The sequence below is a fragment of the Crinia signifera genome, chromosome 1, assembly GCF_055691185.1.
Source record: "Crinia signifera chromosome 1, ASM5569118v1, whole genome shotgun sequence".
In the NCBI taxonomy this organism is placed as follows: Eukaryota; Metazoa; Chordata; class Amphibia; order Anura; family Myobatrachidae; genus Crinia; species Crinia signifera.
The window spans coordinates 232074480-232095050 of NC_139217.1; the positions used below are offsets into that span (position 1 = coordinate 232074480).

General features: G+C 42.4%; 1 protein-coding gene across 2 annotated transcripts in view; it reads left to right on the forward strand.

Moving 5' to 3' along the window:
- AP3D1 (adaptor related protein complex 3 subunit delta 1) overlaps nt 1-20571 on the forward strand; it is a 142659-nt gene that overhangs the window by 89225 nt on the left and 32863 nt on the right. For both annotated transcript variants that reach the window (XM_083179420.1, XM_083179419.1), the window contains exons 25-29: nt 146-253; nt 2721-2900; nt 14032-14079; nt 17903-18092; nt 19277-19365. In XM_083179420.1, coding sequence (XP_083035546.1) covers nt 146-253; nt 2721-2900; nt 14032-14079; nt 17903-18092; nt 19277-19365 — 615 coding nt within the window. The remainder of the gene's footprint in view (nt 1-145; nt 254-2720; nt 2901-14031; nt 14080-17902; nt 18093-19276; nt 19366-20571) is intronic.

The window sequence follows — 20571 nt, forward strand, 5'->3', positions numbered from 1 at the left end:
TACTCAACATAAATCCATAAATATTTAGTTGTGGATAGTCATCTAGCTCTAGTTTTTATGTATGTTGAAGGTAAAGTTGGATGAATGGGAAGTAATTCCTCAGTACACTTTTTTTTTTTTTTTTTTTTTTTTTTTTTTAACTCAGATTCCCTCAGCCCAAAGCCTTCCTGATGTAACTGCAACTGAGGAGGAGCCAGAAGAGACCAAACAGCCTGAAGTGCAGGAGGAAGTAAATGATGAAGAGCCAGAGAAGGTGCTTGAAATTATACATTGAATTTACTCGATTAGTTTAAAATTTATGCAAAAGTTTTTACTTTATTACAATGGCTTTAAGTGATTAACCAATCATACTAATACAGAAGTATCATGCCATAGAGGGAATGTAATCACCTCTGATTTTTCAAAATGGCATGTTTCCAAGAGTAGAATGCAAGTAGACCTAAATTTCCTAGAATCACCCCACGCCCTCCAGATATTTCTAATGTTAAATATACAGCGCACCGAAAATAATATACTGTGAGTTCTAAACTGTGTCAGAATAACTTGCAAAACATTAGATGGGCCAAAGGGCAAGTGACAGCTGATCATTTTACTGTGCTTTATCTGCTCAAATATTATTCAAAAGTATGATTTTGTGAGTTCAAAATTAAAGACCTTACAAGAAATCAGTCACTGGAATAGCTATTTTATACTGTTTAAGCATTTCCTGACGCGATAGGCCATTTTTGGATTCTGAATAAGCACACACAAAATTTGAACCTTGATTTTTTCCTCAATAGCGGACAATAACTAATTTTTTTGTTGTCTAGTGTAATTATGGTGCTTCCAATAAACACTTGTACAGCTGATAATTGGGACTTCTGACCTTACCATGCAGTTGCGAATTTATGCAACCTATTTCCTTTTAATGAAGCAGTTCCCAACCGCTGTGCTGCGGCACACTAGTGTGCTGTCAGCAGTGGTCTAGTGTACTACGAGAAATGTGCAGCCAGACAACAGTCCATCCTTGCTTGCAGCCCACATCACAGGACTCCCATTTTACTGCAAGGGATTTTCAACTGCTGTGCCGGCGGCACAGCATTTACGAGGTGCGCCATGCTGCCTGCCAGATAAATTGCATCCAGACACTGCCACCTGCCGGGTACATGCCTTGTCATCCCAGCGAAGGGGATCTAGCTGCTTTAGGGTGTTTCCGCTGGACGGCGTGTACGGTGTGACTTGTAGGTCACGGAGGTCACATCGCCATCCCGCTGGACGGCCTGCCCGTGCAGCAGGATCTAGCTGCTACCGTGCACTGCCGCTGCTCCGCTGTCCGCTCCTGCCTGCTCCTTCATCCACCCACCACTGTTCCGCATCCGACGCTGCCCTAGGTACTCTCATTTATGATGCAAATAGTTGTATGCTATGTACAATAGCATGCTCCAGATGAAGTCTGTAATATACATAGGATTAGAGTCTAATCCTGTGTATATCATAGACTTCATCTGGAGCATGCTACAATGGCTGGCAGAGCATATAAATGTTATTAGCAGTACTCCTAAGACTCTAGCTGCCCTAATTCCTTGGTGTCCTTGTATATGTACTGTAGGCATCTTTGAAGTGAGAGGAGTTATGCCAGCATGTAACCTTGAACTGGGTACACACAGGGCCCATATGTTGGCAGACTTAACGTCCCATGAAAAATGATGGTGTGCCCTAGCAATTTTGAAATCTTCTCTAGTGTGCCACAAGTTTAAAAAGGTTGCAAATCACTGGTTTAATCCATTCATCTCAAGTTATCTGAAGGACACTATTTGCTTCCCTCCTTCACACTTGTTCTTTGTGTCCATCTGGGGGACACTGCTATTAAAATAACATACAAAATGGCAATAGGACAATTGGTAATAAAAGGGAATAAAATGAGAACAGTGTAAGATCTAAGTATTGCACTACTATACACAGTTTTACTTGACAGGGACGAGGCTGCTGCTAGTAGTTTGTTTTCCTTTTGTTGCATTGATCAGACTAGGCTCTATTGAAACAAAATAAAATCTGAAAACATTTATCTGTTGCACAGCCAGGGAAAGGGGAAAGAACTGTAAGAGAATTCCACCTCTTGATAGACCTTCTGAAGTCTTCCTCTCAGGCAGGGGACTAGCTTTAAATGCCACATGTTCACTTAGCTCTAATCCACAAGAAGGTATTTTTTTGCTTTTTTTTTTTTTTAATCTCCCCATCTGTTCCAGTGCTGTTGAGTTCTTTTGCGGTCAGCCTCTCACCATGGGACAACTGCTTCTCACAGTCACCTGTGATTTGGGCTTCAAATAGACAGCACTTCTGTGAGAACAGCCAGGCATCTACATTTAGCTCCTGATATTTTTTATATTTCTGACTAATCAATAAACTCTTACGGGGTGTAAACCCAGGCAAGCTGCTGAGTGCACTGTGCGATTTTGGCTATGTATTGCTTTGGCCAATGGTGAAATACACAGATGTGCAGCTATTCAAAATTGAGTTGCCTGCGCTGTCTAACCACCTAGGCAATTCTGACTAGTCAAAATCGCCAGATCAAATCGCACCATGCGTACATGGCTTTAACCCCTTTTCCAGTTCCTAAGCCTTTAGGAGAGGTAATCTGACCTTCTATCGGTCGGTAGTGGCCTTCTTTATGGAGCCTGTCCTGCGTGTTGTAAGTTGAATGATCATTGTGCTAAACATATTTTTATAATTTTCTGTGACAGAAGTCTCATCGACATAAGAAAAAGCATAAGAAGGAGAAAGATGATCCTAAGGAGGATAGGAAATCCCGAAAGAAGAAACACCACCACCACCACCATCACCATCACAATGAGTCCCCCGTAGGGGAACATACAGAATCTGTTCACAATGGGACCTTAGATGAAGAAGAAGAGCCTCTTCCGGTAAGATTGCATGGCTTATCCGTAATGTGTGAATTAGATGTACATTTTGTTTAGGTGTAAGTACTGTAGTAAGAAACAGAAAGTCTGGAACTGTAACAATCCATTGTCTTTATTTAGTCAACTGATATATGTAGATCATTGCTTAGAACTCCAAGATGTGGATTGCTGTAATATATTGTTTACTCCAACTCATCCATGACATTTCAAAACTTCCTGTGTGGCCTTTCCTGTCCTCAAAACCATAGATTTTGCTAGTCAGGTTTGTTGCTTTTTTTTAATCTCAGATGGTGCTTTGTGGCATATCCCACTGCCTGGTGGAGTAGAGGTTAGATAGTTTCCCTGTCATGAAGCAAACAAGATGACTTCTAACCGGATGCAATGTAGTTGAACTGGCTTTAAGTACAAGAGATGATCTCTCTTAAGGTGCGTACACACGTGGGGAGATATATTGCTCAGCAATATATTGCTAGCAATACATTGCTGAGCAATATATTGCTCAGTGTCTCCTTTTCATCAGTGACCAGAGATGGTCGCTGATGAAAAGGAACCTCTGTTGGGGGAGCCGCAGAGGTAATCGGCTGGTCGCAGGAGCAAGCTCCTGCGACCAGTGATTAGAATGGGGCTGAAAACGGGAGCGTGCAGCCGGCGATTTATTTCCGGGGCACACTCCCATCACTGGCAATATGGTCGCCTGCGACCATATTTCCAGCGATTTCAGCCCCTATCGCCCCCGTGTGTACACAGCTTAAGTAGCATGCGGTCTGCGATGTGTTATTGCTACATACCTATATGCCTGGGAGTCATTCTATGAAATATAGGACACTATACATGAAAATGTCATTATTTCCTGTCTAAAAGGAGGTAGAGGGATGCAATTCTATTGTAAATAGGACTTGCAATGTCACTTTTGCAACCATAGTTACGATATTCTCAACCTGAAGCGAGTTCTATAGCTTGGGGAACACACTTAGAACAACATGTAAAACAGGGTGTTGGATCCTAAAACTTGTGTCTTCAAGAAAAATAGAGCTGTTAGGAAGGCAACTTGTTGTTTCAAGAACCCATGTAGCGGAGTGCATCTAAGGATTTTTTTCAGACAATATAGTCATATTGATATATCTAAACCTTCAATTCATGCGCCCAGAAAGTAGTAGCGAGTTTTCTTAGCAGAAAGGTTATCTCCCAGGAGGATTGTAAACAAATCTGGCTTCCAGAGGTAGATCTAATGGCAACTAACAGGATTATGAAGGTGAAGTGTTTCTTAAGGTATTATCTGCCTGGAGCAAGTGAATTAGTTGCATTTGAAAGTAAGTGCTCTTTCAACATGTTTCTGTGAAACCTTGCATATTAAAGAAAAGTGGCTCAAATGGCTGTACCAAGAGAAAATATAGTAGAGGCTAGTGTGTTCCCTCCAGCATCCCAGGAGGGCAGGGTGCTGGAGGAAAAGGGGCACTTCCTATGCAGCGGGGCGGGCTCGTCAACGGCACGTCACCAGTGTGGCCGGGTCCGCCTGCCAAAGTCTGCCTTGGGGGTGTGCAGAAGCCTGCAGCGGGGACCGACGGGCTAGGTTGTTTTAGCAGGCCGCCGCAAAACGGACAGGGCGCAGCACCCCGTTAAAACAGCCTAGCTTGAAAACTATAGGTGGTGGCAGCTTTTCCTTACTAACCAATCAGGCATGCTTTGGGACAGAAATTCAGTTGGTCATAAAAAGGCTATGGATAAAAACCAATCACGCCAGAAATGGTACATAGGGACTTTGATGGTTTGGAGATTGAACAGAAAATATTAACGAAAAATAATCTTTGTCTGATCAAGTACAGGTTGAGTAACCCTTATCCAAATATCCATTATCCAAATTATTCCGAAAACCATACATTCCAGAAAGTGGAAAAAAAAATTATTGCTAAAAGCATACTGGGGACATCTATAACTGGCACTAAATATGTGCAAGAAAATTATTGCTTGGCATTCAAATGCAGTACCTGAGATTATACACAGACTGTTTCAGGTTTTAAAACCTTGTTTTAGGCACAAATTAAATAGATTTGTTTGTATTTCATGTGTTTGATGTGTTTATACAGCATAAATGTAAGCTACCTCAAGATACATCATTGTAATATAAAAATATTCTGAAATGATCAGTTATCCAAAATTGTTCTGGTCCCGAGCATTGTAGATGAGGGATACTTAACATGTACTGCAAATCCTCATTCATGCAAGAAAGATTGTTTCTTTACAAGCATATTACAAGGCATTTTTTTTCTGGATGGTACCTGGCTCTAATGTGTAGCAAGCTGAAATATCCAAGGCTGCAATTTTTACATAATTTTACATAACGCTTTGGGAGTTTTTAAAACTACTTTCTTACCACTGCGATGTTTGTCTCAGCTTGCATAGAGGTCTGGTAACACTATGTACACATTCTGTTTCCAGATGTCGCAGGAAGTGGTCAGTGCTACACACCGCTCCCAGCCAGCTGGGGAATCTGTCTGCACCATGTTAATTCAGTGGTCTGCTCATGAAAGTAGTTCTCCGCAGTGCTCTGTCTCCAGCGACTCATCGCCTTGTTCTAGTACTAAGGCTGCTCTCCCAAGTTCTCTCCAAAATGCCAGAATGGGTGCAGCTCAGTCATCTGATTCTCTGACACCACTTAGAGCACTGTTTCCAAGCAACTGACTGTAGTAGCCAATCAGTTTTGACTCGGCACACTAAGTTCTGTTTCCTGATTGGCTCAATTGAGCATACAAAGTCGCTTCAGTGCAAGTCTACATGGACTCCTATCTGAGAGATCTAGCTTAAAGTTCTTTGTTCCTGCTTGTACGGATCTACTCTGGTTACAAGGGACTTGTCTTTATGTAACTACGTTCTGGCTTTAGTACGTTTCCAGCTATCTACGAAGTACCAGTTTCAGAATTGATCTAGTATCTATTGTTGAGCAATAAAGTATGCTTTCAGACAATTCACTCTTCAGTCATCATCTTCTTCCTTTAGAGGAAACGGGAAATGGCGCATTTAGAGAAGAGAAAATGATGATTTTAAAATTTGCCTTTTATTGATATTTACTTAAAAGAAAGATTGTTGACGTGAAATTATTCAAGATCAGAAAATTTATAAAATAAGTATTAAATTATTACTGTGTGTCGTTTCATTTATGTATTGTTTTAGTTGTGGTGATCTGATATGTCTAGATACACTTGTTAGACCAAAAAACCTTATGTTTTCTATTGTACAATAATGTACAATAGCTGACGCTCGTTTAACGTATTTTTCCCTCGGCTATGGCACTGTGTGTGTTGTAAATGAAAACTGTTTGATATGTCCTAACAAATAGATATCGGTACTCTTTACCTAGAACGGCGACCATCGCGACCATCGTATGCACTAAAAAACAGGTGCGATGCCCGCGATTTCCCATAGGGATCAATGTTAAAAGTGAGATTGGACGCGATTTTAGTGTTCAATGCCTCAATGCCCGCGATTTTTCCATAGGAAACAATGTTAAATGGGCCACAGAGCCCAAATAGTCACCCTAAAGTCTGAAATGGACCCCACAATTGTTAACGCCACCCCACGATCAACGTCAACCCGAAGCGTGGCGAGCGCGGCGGTACGCGTCCTCCGACCTTTTCATACCCCCACTATCCACGTCGGCGTGGAGTTGAGAATAGAATAGTGTGGCGAGCGCAGCGAGGGGACGCGGATACCTTCACAGGTAAACGCGTCCCTTTGCGGGCTTCACAGGTATCCGCGTCCCCTCGCGGGGCTCGCTGCGCTCGCCACGCTTCGGGCTCGGTGGCTCGCTGCGCTCGCCACACTATTCTATTCTCGACTCCACGCCGACGTGGATAGTGGGGGTATGAAAAGGTCGGAGGACGCGTACCGCCACCCCTCGCGGGCTCGCCACGCTTCGGGTTCACGTTGATCGTGGGGTGGCGTTAAAAATTGTGGGGGCCATTTAAGACTTCAGGGGGACTATTAGGGCTCTGTGGCCCATTTAACATTGTTTCCTATGTAAAAATCGCGGGCATTGAGGCATTTAACACTAAAATCGCGTCTAATCTCACTTTTAACATTGGTCCCTATTTTTATGTGCATGCGATGGCCGCGATGCCCGCGATTTTTTACCCGCGATGCCAATCGCGGGCGCCGTTCTAGGTAAAGAGTACCTAGATATCTGTAACAAATAGATCGCAGCCCACAATCCTTATAGTATCTGAGAGCATAACAATAAGTTCAAAAGCTCCACATTAAGCAGTGTCTCTTTATTTGCACATCAGCTTGTCTGATATATCCCTGATTTACAAATAGATTTTTCAGTTGCCCAAGCCAAATGGTTCCATTATATTATCTGTGCTTATTCAGAAAAAAATATTAGGATTGTCAGGCATTTAATTGTATGGCAGCTCCTTATAGTAAAGAATTATTAGTGCTATAGTTTTCCCAAATGGGGAGTACTTGTTCATAAATAATGATATAGTTCTAAATGAGGTGATTGGATAATTTCAATCACTTCTTAGGCAGTCATACCCATGTCTCACTCATAGGCGATGATACAACATAAGCTGGTATTTGCTTGTATTTCCTTTTATGTTTCTGTTGGCTTTATGGTCATATGTTGCCAAATTTATTTATCTAATACGGATTCAAGCAAATCTTGTCAGCATCAGCCTAGATGTGTAAATGGGTCAAGATGAAGCCTCTCCAAGACCACTCTATCTTTTATGTTTGTACCTGCTACTCGGTCTTTCAAGATAGTTAGTAGCTTGCATTTAGCTATTATAGTATTTCAGTTTTGCCGTTGAATTAGTTAAGCCCCCGTGCGGCCGTTGTTATCAGACCTTTTATTAATAGGACAAAGAGCAGTATATATCGGCGGTTCAACTGATAATATTATGACAGCCCTGTAGTTAACATAGGTGCATTTAGCAGAGCTGAAGCAATGTGTTGCTTCTCTGCCTGGTCAGGGAGTTCGTGCTCCCACACTCAGGCTCGCTATGTTCCCCGCACCCAAAACTGCAGTTTGTTTGCTAGCCGGTGGGTGATCTCTGCTGCGGCTGGTCGGGTACCATGTGTGCCGGCAGACGTGTGGCGTATCTAATAACGGCTGCCGCCTTATTGTTATGCTCACAGATACTATAAGGATTGTGGCCTGCGTCTATTTGTTACAGATATCTATTTGTTAGGACATATCACATATCAAACAGTTTTCATTTACAACACACACAGTGCCATAGCCGAGGGAAAAATACGTTAAACGTGCGTCGGCTATTGTACACTAGAAAACATATAAGGTTTTTTGGTCTAACAAGTGTATCTAGACATATTGGATCATCACAACTGAAACAATACATAAATGAAACGACACACAGTAATAATTTAATACTTATTTTATACATTTTCTGATCATCTTGAATAATTTCACGTCCACAATCTTTCTTTTAAGTAAATATCAATAAAAGGCAAATTTTAAAATCATCATTTTCTCTTCTCTAAGTGCGCCAACAAAGAGACAATCCTTTTCTTTCCCGTTTCTTCATTGTATACTATTGTCCTTGACAGCATCCCCAACAATAAAAATCACGATAATGAATAAATCGGTTATAATTTAAAAAAAGTGTGGCCACCCCTGGTACATTAAGTACCTACCTGTGCAAAAGTAACTTCCCCGTTCCCCTTTCCCCTAAGTATTCTTCTTCCTTTAGTACTACTCTTTGGTGTCTTCTCCTGGTCCTGCTCCATAAGCAAGAGTTGTATTAAAAGCCTCAATGTTTCTTTCACACTCCCAGAGCAATGCAGACTTCAATACTCCAAAGCAAAACTGATCAGGCCCTCAGACGTGACAGTCAAATATAAAGGGACAAATAAAGGCTTTGCATGTCCTTCTTGATAGAAGATTGGCAGAAATGTAATTAATAAAATGATTATGCTAGGTCATTAACAAAATTCAACCACCTATTCGGTAATTTTGTTGCTCATTGGGATTGGAACCTGGTCATGAATTCTAAGTTTACAGCCAATTGAAGCACTTCAAGATGTCTTGTTAAAATTTCTAACTTGGAAAGTTTTATTTCTAGTGGCAATTACCTCTGCTAGAACTTTGAGTAAGTGAACCCTAAAATGTCTGTGTGCATGTACGTGTGGTAGGGAATATAGATTGTATGCTCCACTGGGGCAGGGACTGATGTTAATGGTAGCTTTTTCTCTATAAAGCGCTGCGGAATCTGTGTGCGTTATATAAGAAACGGCTAATTATTATTATTATTAGTTCCAGGCTGTATGGGCAGATGAGCTGCATTTGAAGACTATGGCAGACAAGTTAGGTTGAGAACAAATTTAAACTTTCTACTGGAAATAGTATCCTCTTGTTAATCTAAACTAAACCAAGAGAGATGTTTATTTCTTTCTTTCTTCATCCTTAGAATAAGAAGTAAGAGGATTGAAGTACATTTGATCTTGTTAGAGCTTTTTATATATACAGTATCTTGAAAGAGTAATCGATTTTCAGGAAGACTAAATGTTTGTGTGCGCTTCCAAGGAAGGGTTTTGCTTCGAGAAACCGACCATAGCAGGATGATTTATAAAAGTCGTTACTTTTGAATATGCAAAAAAAGGGTCTAGAGCAGGGGTCTTCACGAGTGGCCCGCGGAGCTTATCTCAGTGGCCCCCTGCCCGCCATGCACAGGATTTTTTTTTTTAAGTAAAAGAAAATGCTGCCGAGGGAGGCAGTGTAATGGAGTCCCCTTGGGTGCCGCCTACCCGATTTCCATTGGCTGCAGGCAGGGCAGAGGAGTGGATCCAGCGCGGCTGAGGGAGGAGGAGGCACGTCTGGTCACGAGCTGGGGAGTTGGGACCCGGCGAAGCTGCGGGAGGAGGAGACGCAGCTGGCGGGAGCAGGGGACCCGGCACTGGAACTGCAGGAGGAGGCACAGCTGGCGGAGCGGACCCGGCGAAACTGCAGGAGGAGGCATGGATGGTGGAAGCAGGTGACCCGTCAAAGCTGCAGGATGAGGAGGTACATCTGGCCGGGAGCAGGGGACCTGGCAAAGCTGCAGGCATTACTGGGGGCATTGTGTGTGGGGCATTACTGGGGGCATTGTGTGTGTGAGGGGCACTGCTGGGGCATTGTGTGTGAGGGGCACTGCTGGGGCATTGTGTGTGAGGGGCACTGCTGGGGCATTGTGTGTGAGGGGCACTGCTGGGGCATTGTGTGTGAGGGGCACTGCTGGGGCATTGTATGTGAGGGGCACTGCTGGGGCATTGTATGTGAGGGGCACTGCTGGGGCATTGTATGTGAGGGGCACTGCTGGGGCATTGTGTGAGGGGCACTGCTGGGGCATTGTGTGAGGGGCACTGCTGGAGCATTGTGTGAGGGGCACTGCTGGGGAATTGTGTGTGAGGGGCACTGCTGGGGAATTGTGTGTGAGGGGTACTGCTGGGGAATTGTGTGTGAGGGGCACTGCTGGGGCATTGTGTGTGAGGGGCACTGCTGGGGCATTGTGTGTGAGGGGCACTGCTGGGGCATTGTGTGTGAGGGGCACTGCTGGAGCATTAGGTGAGGGGAACTGCTGGGGCATCATATGTATAAGCAGGAGTACTGCTGGCATTATGGTCTGTGGCATAATGGGCATCAGTGTGGGGCATAATGTGCATAATTTTGTGTGGATTAATGTGTAATGGGCATCACGGTGCGGCATAATGTGTAATGGGCATTATGGTGTATGACATAATGTACAACAGGTATTACGGTGTGTGGCATAATGTCTAATGGACACTATGGTGTGATGCACAATGTGTAATGGGCATTACGGATAAACAGTGTAACAGTGTATATTGATTTAAGTAGCCTTTCATTGTTTGGGTTTGATCTGTGAGGCATACTATTTCACTGTGTGGGCCTTCATGTTTATACAGTATGTCATTGTGCAGCCTTCAGTCAACTTAAGCGTGTGAGGACAACGACCATTCCTGCGGTAACCAATGTCTGGTCATGCAGGTTGCAAAAGAGGTGTCAGGTCATTGTTTTCCTGCTAGTTCACACTCGTTATAATTAGACCACGCCCCTTATAATTAGGTCACACCCGTTTTTGGGAGCGCGCCTACGGCGCGTGCAATTTATTCAATATCAGATTATATATTGGGGGGGGGGGGAGCACATATTTTACTGTTTGCACTGGAACCCAAATTGGCTGCTGATAACTATTAGGGTGTGTGTGTGTGGGGTTATGTGCTGAGTATGGGCAGCTGTGCCAACTATCTATGAAGGACTGTGCTGACGTTATAGGGGAGCTGTGATTCTATGGGGCTGTCCGAAATTCCGTAGGCAATTTTAGTGGCCCTCAGGCTTCACTGGATTTTTTTAGGTGGCCCACGCTGTCTTAAAGGTTGAAGACCCCTGGTCTAGAGATTCCAGTAGTCCTAATGGCAGCTTCCTAGGCTAGGAACGCAGCTACATGTTTTTTTTTTTTTTTTTTTGTGGATGCGGTTTCCAGTCATTATGCTCTTAATATTATAGACACCCACTTGGGAGTTCAAGTCCTGCATTGCAGGAACTTCAGAAATAAATGTTGTAATATCAGCATATATTCTGCAGTTCTGACCATTTATTTGATTTATTTATTAATGAACAGTTTCTTATATAGCGCACAAATATTCTGCAGTGCTTTACAAAGAATTAGAGCTTACATATTATTATTTATTATTATTAATTTATTACTTCTTGTATGTTGCTTTGGTATATAGCAATGTAATGTCTGCTGTGGCTAATGAAGAAGGAAGCAGTGAATTATGCTTGCCTATAATTCCAAACCTATGTCAGCCCACATAGTTGTGTTTTTCCAGGAACCAAAATGGAGAAACTGAAAGACAAAATGGAATAGGATTACCAGGGATCTATCCATCAGGTGTATAGTCCCTGAACTAACTTTCAGTCTAGGATGCAATCCCAATGTAATGACGGTATCCGGTCCCTGGATTGACAGTGACTAGGCCGACGCCTAAAATGGTCGACATACCCTAAGTCACCAATGACAGGCGGTATAGTGTACTTCACAGCACTGTATTTTCGGGTGCTCTACCCGGCAAAGTGCACCCTGCCGCTCAGCGTTGCCCTGGCCAGGCAGAGCGGTGGACAACCCAACCTGCACTCCGCAGCTATTTCAAAGTGCTTTGGGGGTGGTGGCCTGGTGAGCTACTGGTGCAGAGGTGCTATGCCAGAGCTCTTGGCCGTCATCTGAGTTCAACCTACTTCTTTGCCTCCACGGATCCCTTGGTGACCCCTGCCAGCCCCTACCTTTTTTACATTGCCCCTCCGCACTGGGTATGCCTGTCCGCGGAGCCTGGAGAGACCTCCTGCCTCTATGCGGGTTGAGGGAGGCCTGCTCACCCCCCTGGAAGCTGGGGGCTAGAGTACTGGAAGTGCCTGGCCCGGCATGTTGGTGCGATGCAGACCCACAACATTATATGCCCCCTGTGTGCCAGCTTCTCCCTCCTTACCGCCGCTAGCCCAAAGACCTGAGACGTCCGGGGTCCTGCCGTAGGTCTGCAGCATGAAACCTTTGCTGCAGTCCCCTGGCACTCGTGACCAAAAGTACCGGCCACGGACACCCGCTGACAGTGGCTGCTAAGTGCCGCAGCTGCCTCTATCCACTGGCTGCCACCTGAGACACTGGGAGTGCTGGCTGATCCAATTGTGCTTCTGCGCTGGTGTTGGTGAGTCCAGCCATCATTTGATTGTGGTCTTCCAATCTCCATCCCTAGATTTGGTAGGATCAGTAGCACTCCATGAGGCAATACGTCTCTAGTATTGATATGACCCTCAATGGGGTTAGAATTTCTCCCTTGTCAGTCTTGTTACACTATACTTTGTAGGCTTTGTACTAGGGGAGAAGAGGACTTGAAATAGTCCAAAAACTCCAGTTTCTGGTGAGGCTACAATCTGGATAAGACAGGAAGGGATGCGGTCATTTGGTCTACTGCATTATGGTCGACAGTCATTAGGTCGAATCCATTAGGTCGACATGCTAAAAGGTCGACATGACTCTAGGTCGACATGGGAAAAGGTCGACATGATTCTAGTTCGAAAGGTCATTAGTTCGACAGGTCATTAGTTCGACAAGGTCATTAGTTCGACATTGTCTATGTCGACATTCACAAGGTCGACATGGAGTTTTTCACTGTTTTTTGAGCCAACATGTGCCGACAGGCGGTATTTCATGCCCTACCATCCACTAGGGCGTGGTGGGAGAATAAAATAGTGTGCCGAGCGTAGCGAGGCACCGTGCCCGACGCATAGCGAGCGGATGCAGTGCACTTTAAACTGTGTCCATGTCGACTGTGTTGACATTCAGGTAAAAAAACAGTGAAAAACCCCATGTCGACCTTGTGAATGTCGACATAGACAATGTCGAACTAATGACCTTGTCGAACTAATGACCTGTCGAACTAATGACCTTTCGACCTAGAATCATGTCGACCTTTTCCCATGTCGACCTAGAATCATGTCGACCTTTTAGCATGTCGACCTAATGGATTCGACCTAATGACTTTCTACCATAATGCAATAGACCAAATGATCCCAACCCGACAGGAAGGTACCCGTACCTAGCATTTTTACAAGATGAAATGAACTACACCTATTATTAAATACCTTACATTTCATAAGATAAGGATATAAAAAAATGTTATTCAGCCTAGTGTTAGTGGATAAGTGTAAGCTATTAAAGAAGGTTGTTCAGCATATAATTCTGAAATGTTTCCTTCACCTAACAGTCATGCAGATGCCTCCAGTACAGATAAAGCAATGTAACAATACAGTTATATTACTAGTAAAACTGAAGAACTAAACTGCAGTCAGGTCAACACCATGATGTGGCTTGCTCAGTATTCACAGCCATCCCTGACCAGTGTGGCTGAATTATGAGCCATACTATTTTGTTATTTCTTTTTGTGTGTTGCTTATTAATTGTTTTAAGCGATTCATTTTTACACAAAATGTAAAGCTATATTTGTACTGTTGTATTTCATTTTAAATGAATACTTCTATTGAAATATATAGATTATATTATGACCATGATTTATACAGGTATGTAATTATTTGCTGCCATTATTTCACATGCTTTATTTTTATTTCTAGCCAATGTCCAGTTATTGCCTATTGGCTGAAAACAAATTCATCAAAATGGTAAGTGACAACGTAGTGATTATTTACTCATGACATATGTTTTTTTTTATTTAAAGATCACATTTACATTAGATATTTTAAGTGGCATATTGTACATGTGCTAGAACATAAAAACTGCATCTCTCTAAAGTGTGGGTTACCTGCCATATTGTATGTTGATGGTGGGTTATGTAATATTACGACTGCGGTAATATTATGACTGCGGTGTGACTACTAAGTTTGTATTAGGCTAGGTACACACCTATGCAATTAGAAGGCCCGATCCGGCGTTGGCTGAATGGACCGATTTTAATTGTAAAGATTTAAAAATCATATGAGCAGTCCAATATTTAAGATGGCAGTCATCCCGGCGTAGTATTTACCATTCTTTACACTGCACTGCTTCAGCATAGAAGCCCTGCAGCTTTTCAGTTGAGCACCCTGTTTTAAAGCATAGAGACGAGGGGCAATTAGCTTTTAAGCATTCTCTGATGGCTCACCTTTCTGTTAAACCTACCAGCATACCTCCAACTGTTCATTTCCCGTCTTTAGAATGATTCTTCCCGAAGACTGTCCTTACCACTAGTGCTCCCTCGTCTTTTGTCTCCTCCCATTCGGCAACCCTTGACACTCTCTGCTCACCTATATGATTGGTACATGTCCATTAAAAGCTTTTGTGCCTTTCTCTGCAACTTACCATTGCCAGCTTGCTGTAGCTAAATCAAGTTGTTCCGCCCTTAAACCTGTACTAGTCACTCCTTGTCTATGGTTTTGTTACAGTATTTGTTTTTATTCTTTGTATGGTTCACTGTTGCCTATTTGTAAATCCTTGTACATCGCTATGCACACATTGTGGGGTCTAATAAATAAAATAATAATATATCAAATTAAGTGACCTTAAGGCAAGACACTCTAGGATGGTCAGAATTTATCCAACCATAAAAATGGGCATTCCATGTGATTGGATCAGAATAAAAAGAAACCTTTCTACTAGGTGCTCATTAAAACCGCTCTGTGTGAGTGGCAATAGCAGAGCCATTGTAATAAAGGAGTGTCCTTTAGCAGTAATTTATACTTGATCCTGTTTTACTCGTATCCTCCCGGGATTACAGGAAGCAAATTTCAAAACATTTAGGGGCAGATTTATAAAGCTTAATAAATCTGCCCTTCAGAGAGGAAACAAAGTAGGGAATGAAGTGTAAAATATAGGCTAGTTGTGACTGGTGCGCCCATGATGCTGAGTTAGCTTAACCTGACAAGAGTATACTCCTCCTGGCTGTGAGGTGACAAATTGGACACTTAAAGAATTGCATACACTATTGAACCATTTGAGCAGGTGGTATTTTTGAGCTTGTCGAAGCCTTTTCCTGTGGGACCTCTTAAGGGAAATAGTTTGAATACTAATCATTCTAAACCCCCATGAGAAACCAGCATCTACACCTATTGCAGTTGTAGAATTACCATGTCTGTATAGCAGCTATCTAATTAAAAGCTAGAGTGTAAAAACTAGGCTATCCTGAACAACCCTGGGTCTATAATCTTATATTAACCCTGCCAAGATTGCCAAAATATTTTAGCTAAACCCCTGAAGAAGTCATGTAGAGGATGAAACACATTGGATGATGCAGCACGTTTTATTATAATTGCACAACAAATATCGTCATTGAACATTTTTATTGAGAAAAAAGAAAGATTTTAATAAAGAAAGAAAACTTTTGTTATGGGCTTTTGTGTCATATAATAATACTTGAATCACCAATTGAGGTGTATAGAGGACTTTTTGTGTGTGTGTGTATTTTTTTTTCCCTACCAGTAGGGAAGTTTGTGGATAAGGCTGCCTTGTACGGTGTTGAATAACATGTATACCTTTTCAAATTAAGCATGAACCCGGGGTTCTTAATTCCAAATTTGAAGCTGGATTGTCATCGGCAATCGCATATACAACTGTCCCCTCAGCAATGATTGGTTCATTCATAAATGATGCAGAGGTACAAGGGTTATCCCCCTCAGTAATATGGCAAAATTAGAAAATACATCTAATGATAATGTGTGATTTTACAATTGAAGTAAAACATGATGTTGAAGTAAAGTTAACTGCTAACCTTAAATGGTTAAAACCAGAATTGACTACATACAGTAGAGTATTTTTTCTTGGTGTATGGCTCTCCAAGCCTCTTTGTTTCTCTTGCCAGGTGCCTTTGCAAATAGTATTGATGAACACGCAATTCTGTGGGTGACCACAATCAATTTGTGACTTATATACGCTACCCAGCTTTGTTTGCACAGACCACACTTTGACATCTGCACCTGCTTGTCCTGCTACTTTCCCACCACTGATCCATTCTTTCAAGATCCACCTCCGCTAAACTCTATAGAGCTCCTTACACTTGTGAGATTTTGTGAGATTTGACCCAATTCGGGTGGATTGAGTCAATTTATCTGACAAAATCTGATGTGCCTGTCTGACAATATTATGTGCCTGATGTGTAGGACACAATCCTGTGCCGTTGGGTATAACCAAGAGATTGTAAGAGATTGATCCTACTGCACATAGGATAAATCTCGAGTCAATCAGGTTCAATTTGTTGAACAAGTGTAAGGGGGCCTTATCACCACCACTTTCCCCTCAATCCAATATATCCTCCCCTATGCTGTACAGTTTTTACAAGTTTATTTAAACCATAAAAAAATGTAATCCTCACATTTTTTTCAAGACATTGTTAATACCTACTTAAACTTGATTTAGCATTTTTGTTAATACAGGTTGAGTATCCCGTATATCCAAAATCCGTGTTTTTTTCAGAATATCCCCCCCCCGCCCCTTTTTTCATACTTATTACATCCCCCATCATCCACGGCGGGCTTCAGGATCCTCTTCAGCAGCAACTCCGGTCACAGGGGTGCATTGCGCGAGTGTGCCGGTGATGTCACCGGCGTGCCTGCAATCTCGCGCAATTCACCCCTGGGGCCACTAAAGAGGATCCTGAAGGCCGCCAGGGGACCATTGGAGCACCATCAGGAGACCAGGTAAGTGTGTTTAAAAAACAATATTCCAAAAAACATAATAATGACTTATCCAAAATGCTCGTGGTCCCGAGCATTTCGGAAAAAAGATACTCAACCTGTAGAAATTATATTCAGGGATAAATAGCTATTAACAGGGTCATTTTTTTTTTTTAAATCATTTAAGTAGTTTTAGGAATATTGTATAAAAAAGTGTCTATTAAAGTCATTGTATTTGACATATTGTCCATTATGTGTGCCAATATCTGAGAGAGGTGCGCAAAAATATTCGCTAAAAATGCCAACAGCTCTGTGAGAGATGTGCAAAATATTTGTTAAAAATGCCAGCATCGCTCACATTTGTTATATAAATTCAAATAAAAAATGTTGCTTATTCTTCCTATTTAAGGTAAACATTACAGGTCATTATGATGAATACAAATTTTCGTGCCAATTTTACACAAATTTTGACAAATTCACTTGGCACTCAAAGGGTTTATCTAGTAGCTTAAATCTTTTTAAATACATGCAACCACTTGGAGAAATATAATGGTGACAGTAGTTTGTTCATATTGAAATTTTTTCTAATGTAGAAAACTAATGTTGCCTTAAGAGTAATAGTCTCTTTGAATTCTTATGGGGGTATTCAATCACGCCCCTTTCTCGCCGCTCTGCGGCCGGGACATTGAATCCCGACCGCCGAGCTCAAGTCGAGCAAAGCGAGAACGGGACAGGGGTACGGCTGTCGAGCTTGCTCGACAGCCGTTTCCCTGACATTGAATACCCCCCTTAGACTGTGTACACACGTGAATATGTACCTTTTAACTGCTTCCTATAACAGATGTATGACGTTCAAGGAGATCTGCAGAAGGAGAGCGAGGTCAAGGTCTCCATCATTTTAGAAAATCAGAGTCAAAGTTTTCTTAAAAATATGGAGCTAAATGTTTTGGATTCATTAAATACCAAAATGCGGAGGCCAGAAGGGTCTTCTGTTCATGATGGGATACCTGTGCCCTTCCAGCTTCCTCAAGGTGAGCTTGCTTCCTGTGATGATTTTATTTCTCCAAATAACTTGTCATCTTCTTCTAGCATCACTTTGCTGTTTACAACTCTGGTAATAACTTCTTTATTTTCTCCCAGTTCCAAATTACTTCATTAAACTGAAAATAAATGTGGAGTGTGAGGGTTGTATAGTATTTTGGGGTAGTCGCATGCTCTACTGCAATACACCTAAAGGCAGGAACGCAAGTTTGCTTGGTTGCATAGGGAGAGGATTCTGCTGCATAAAGAAAGAAGTAGTAATGCCATTGTATAGGTCATTTGGTATGACCTCATCTAGAATAATGTGTCCTGTTCTTGAAGCCATATGTATTCAGAAGGATATAAGTACAATATGACTGTACAAAGAAGGGCAACTAAAATGGTACATGGCCTACATCACAAGGTTCAGGGGAAATCTGAGGAAAATTACTTCACATAAAGGTTAGTGGATAACTGGATTAGCCTTCCATCAGAGGTGGTAGAGGCTTAAGGAGGGGTGTGCAATCTTCCGCTGCTATTTCTGACGGGAGAAAGAGCTGCGAGCCCCATTCAATGCTATCTTTACCGACAGCATTGAAGAGGGATCACAGCAGAAGGGGCCCGACTTTAAAAGCGGTCTGGCCCGTTCTGCTGATAACAGACGTGGATTGTCGCTATTCCGGCCGTAGATCGACACTCCACAGCCGGTTTTGCGGCCACGCTCCCTTTTCCAAGATCGGCAGGTGGGACATTGATTTGCTGTTGGGTAAACGGGCCAGGATCACGGCTGTTGGGAGGGAACAACAGCTGTGATCCTGAATTGCATACCCCCCAAAGACAGAGCAAATCAAATATGCATGAGAGACATGAGGATCAAATAGGGTTTGAGGTAACAGTATGGTTAAAAAAAGGGTCCAGTGGTTCTCATCTGCCGTCATATTCTAGGTTTCATTAATGTTTGCGGTTTACAGGAAAAGGAACGAAGATGTTGTTGCAGTATATGACCTGTTAAAATGGACTTACTTTTATGTAGAATAAGCTTTGCTTATTTTCTAGTTTTTAGTAGAATCTATGGTAAAATAGGGGTGACATTTTTGTTATGTCTAATGTAAGTATCTCCTTTTTGTGTCCTGTACACACTGCATATGTGCACTATAGTTCATAAATGACTCTCCAGATCTCTGTTTCTGTTTAGGTGTGTCTAATGAAGCTCAGTTTGTATTCACTGTCCAAAGTATTGTAATGCCCCAGAAGCTCAAAGGAACTTTGTCTTTTATTGTAAAGGTAAGTTTATTTGAGAGTTTATTTTCTGTATTCAATCATACTGGTCAGATTTTTTTTTTTTTTTTAAATAAGGTTTTTATTACATTAGTAGACAAGTTTCAGAAAATTAACATTCCAATACTTCTTGAAAAGCGTTTTGCTCCTTAGCAATTTTAAGATGCAAAACATACCTTAAAATATGTCCCTAGACTTTCCAAGAGGATGTCAGAATTCCATATTACCTTCCTTCATTTCCATGCAATAAGCCACCTGCTTAAACACAAATAGTTTTTATATGCAGGGTAGTCCATGTGTGTGGAAACAGGAAATGTTAACCCAGTGTCTACACATATAATGTAAGATTAGGGTATGGTGACCATCTTTGAAACAACTCTAAAGTCTCCATTGGGACGTAGTCATATGACACATAAAACATGTTACATTTTATAAGAACAATGGTTTTTCATTTTAAAATATCTTTATTTGCAAGCTTTTTCAGGTATTTTATGATAAAAAATATGCGGTTACAACTTAAATATTAAAATGTTAAAATAAAGAACACCTTAGTTTTATTTGCTCATTAAATGCAGCTTGATATATCACATGACCATTAAACATCAGAATTGAGTTTTCTTCTGCGGCAGACGTCGGGGGCCCCAGGGATAACAGCGGGTAGAGAGAGTGAGGTCACGATCCAATTCCAGCACCAGAAAGGATAAAACTTCTGGCTGCCTAGAGACAGCCCTGGCTCCTCCCCTCCTCTACCCCGCCTCCTAGGCTAGTTCCTTTCAGTTTTAGTTGTGCTGGCAAGAGCCAACACACATTTTAGAAAGGGGCTGCTTTAAGCAGCCTAAACTTTGTTTTTTATATATTTTTTTTTCTTATTTTTACACTGACGCTGGAGTCAGTGACAGAGCAGCAGCGCTGGGGGGTCTGTTAGACCCCTGCACTGCGCTCCATCACCCGGACCTGGCAGCCGCACACCTCCCACGTGGCTTCCATAGCGGGGTTGTTCCGGCTGGCTCCAGGCACTGAGGAGTCCCCAGCCGCGACGGGGACCGGGACTTCAGCAGTGACAACCGCTTCAGGTAACGCCGGGCTGCACTAGCAAGTGGCTAGACAGGCTACCTTACATAGGTCTGCCTTCTGCCCCACTGGACCACCAGGGAGACTTGAGTGTGGGCAGCGGCGTCGGTATGTGGGGCCGCCATTTTACCGGCGCCGCAT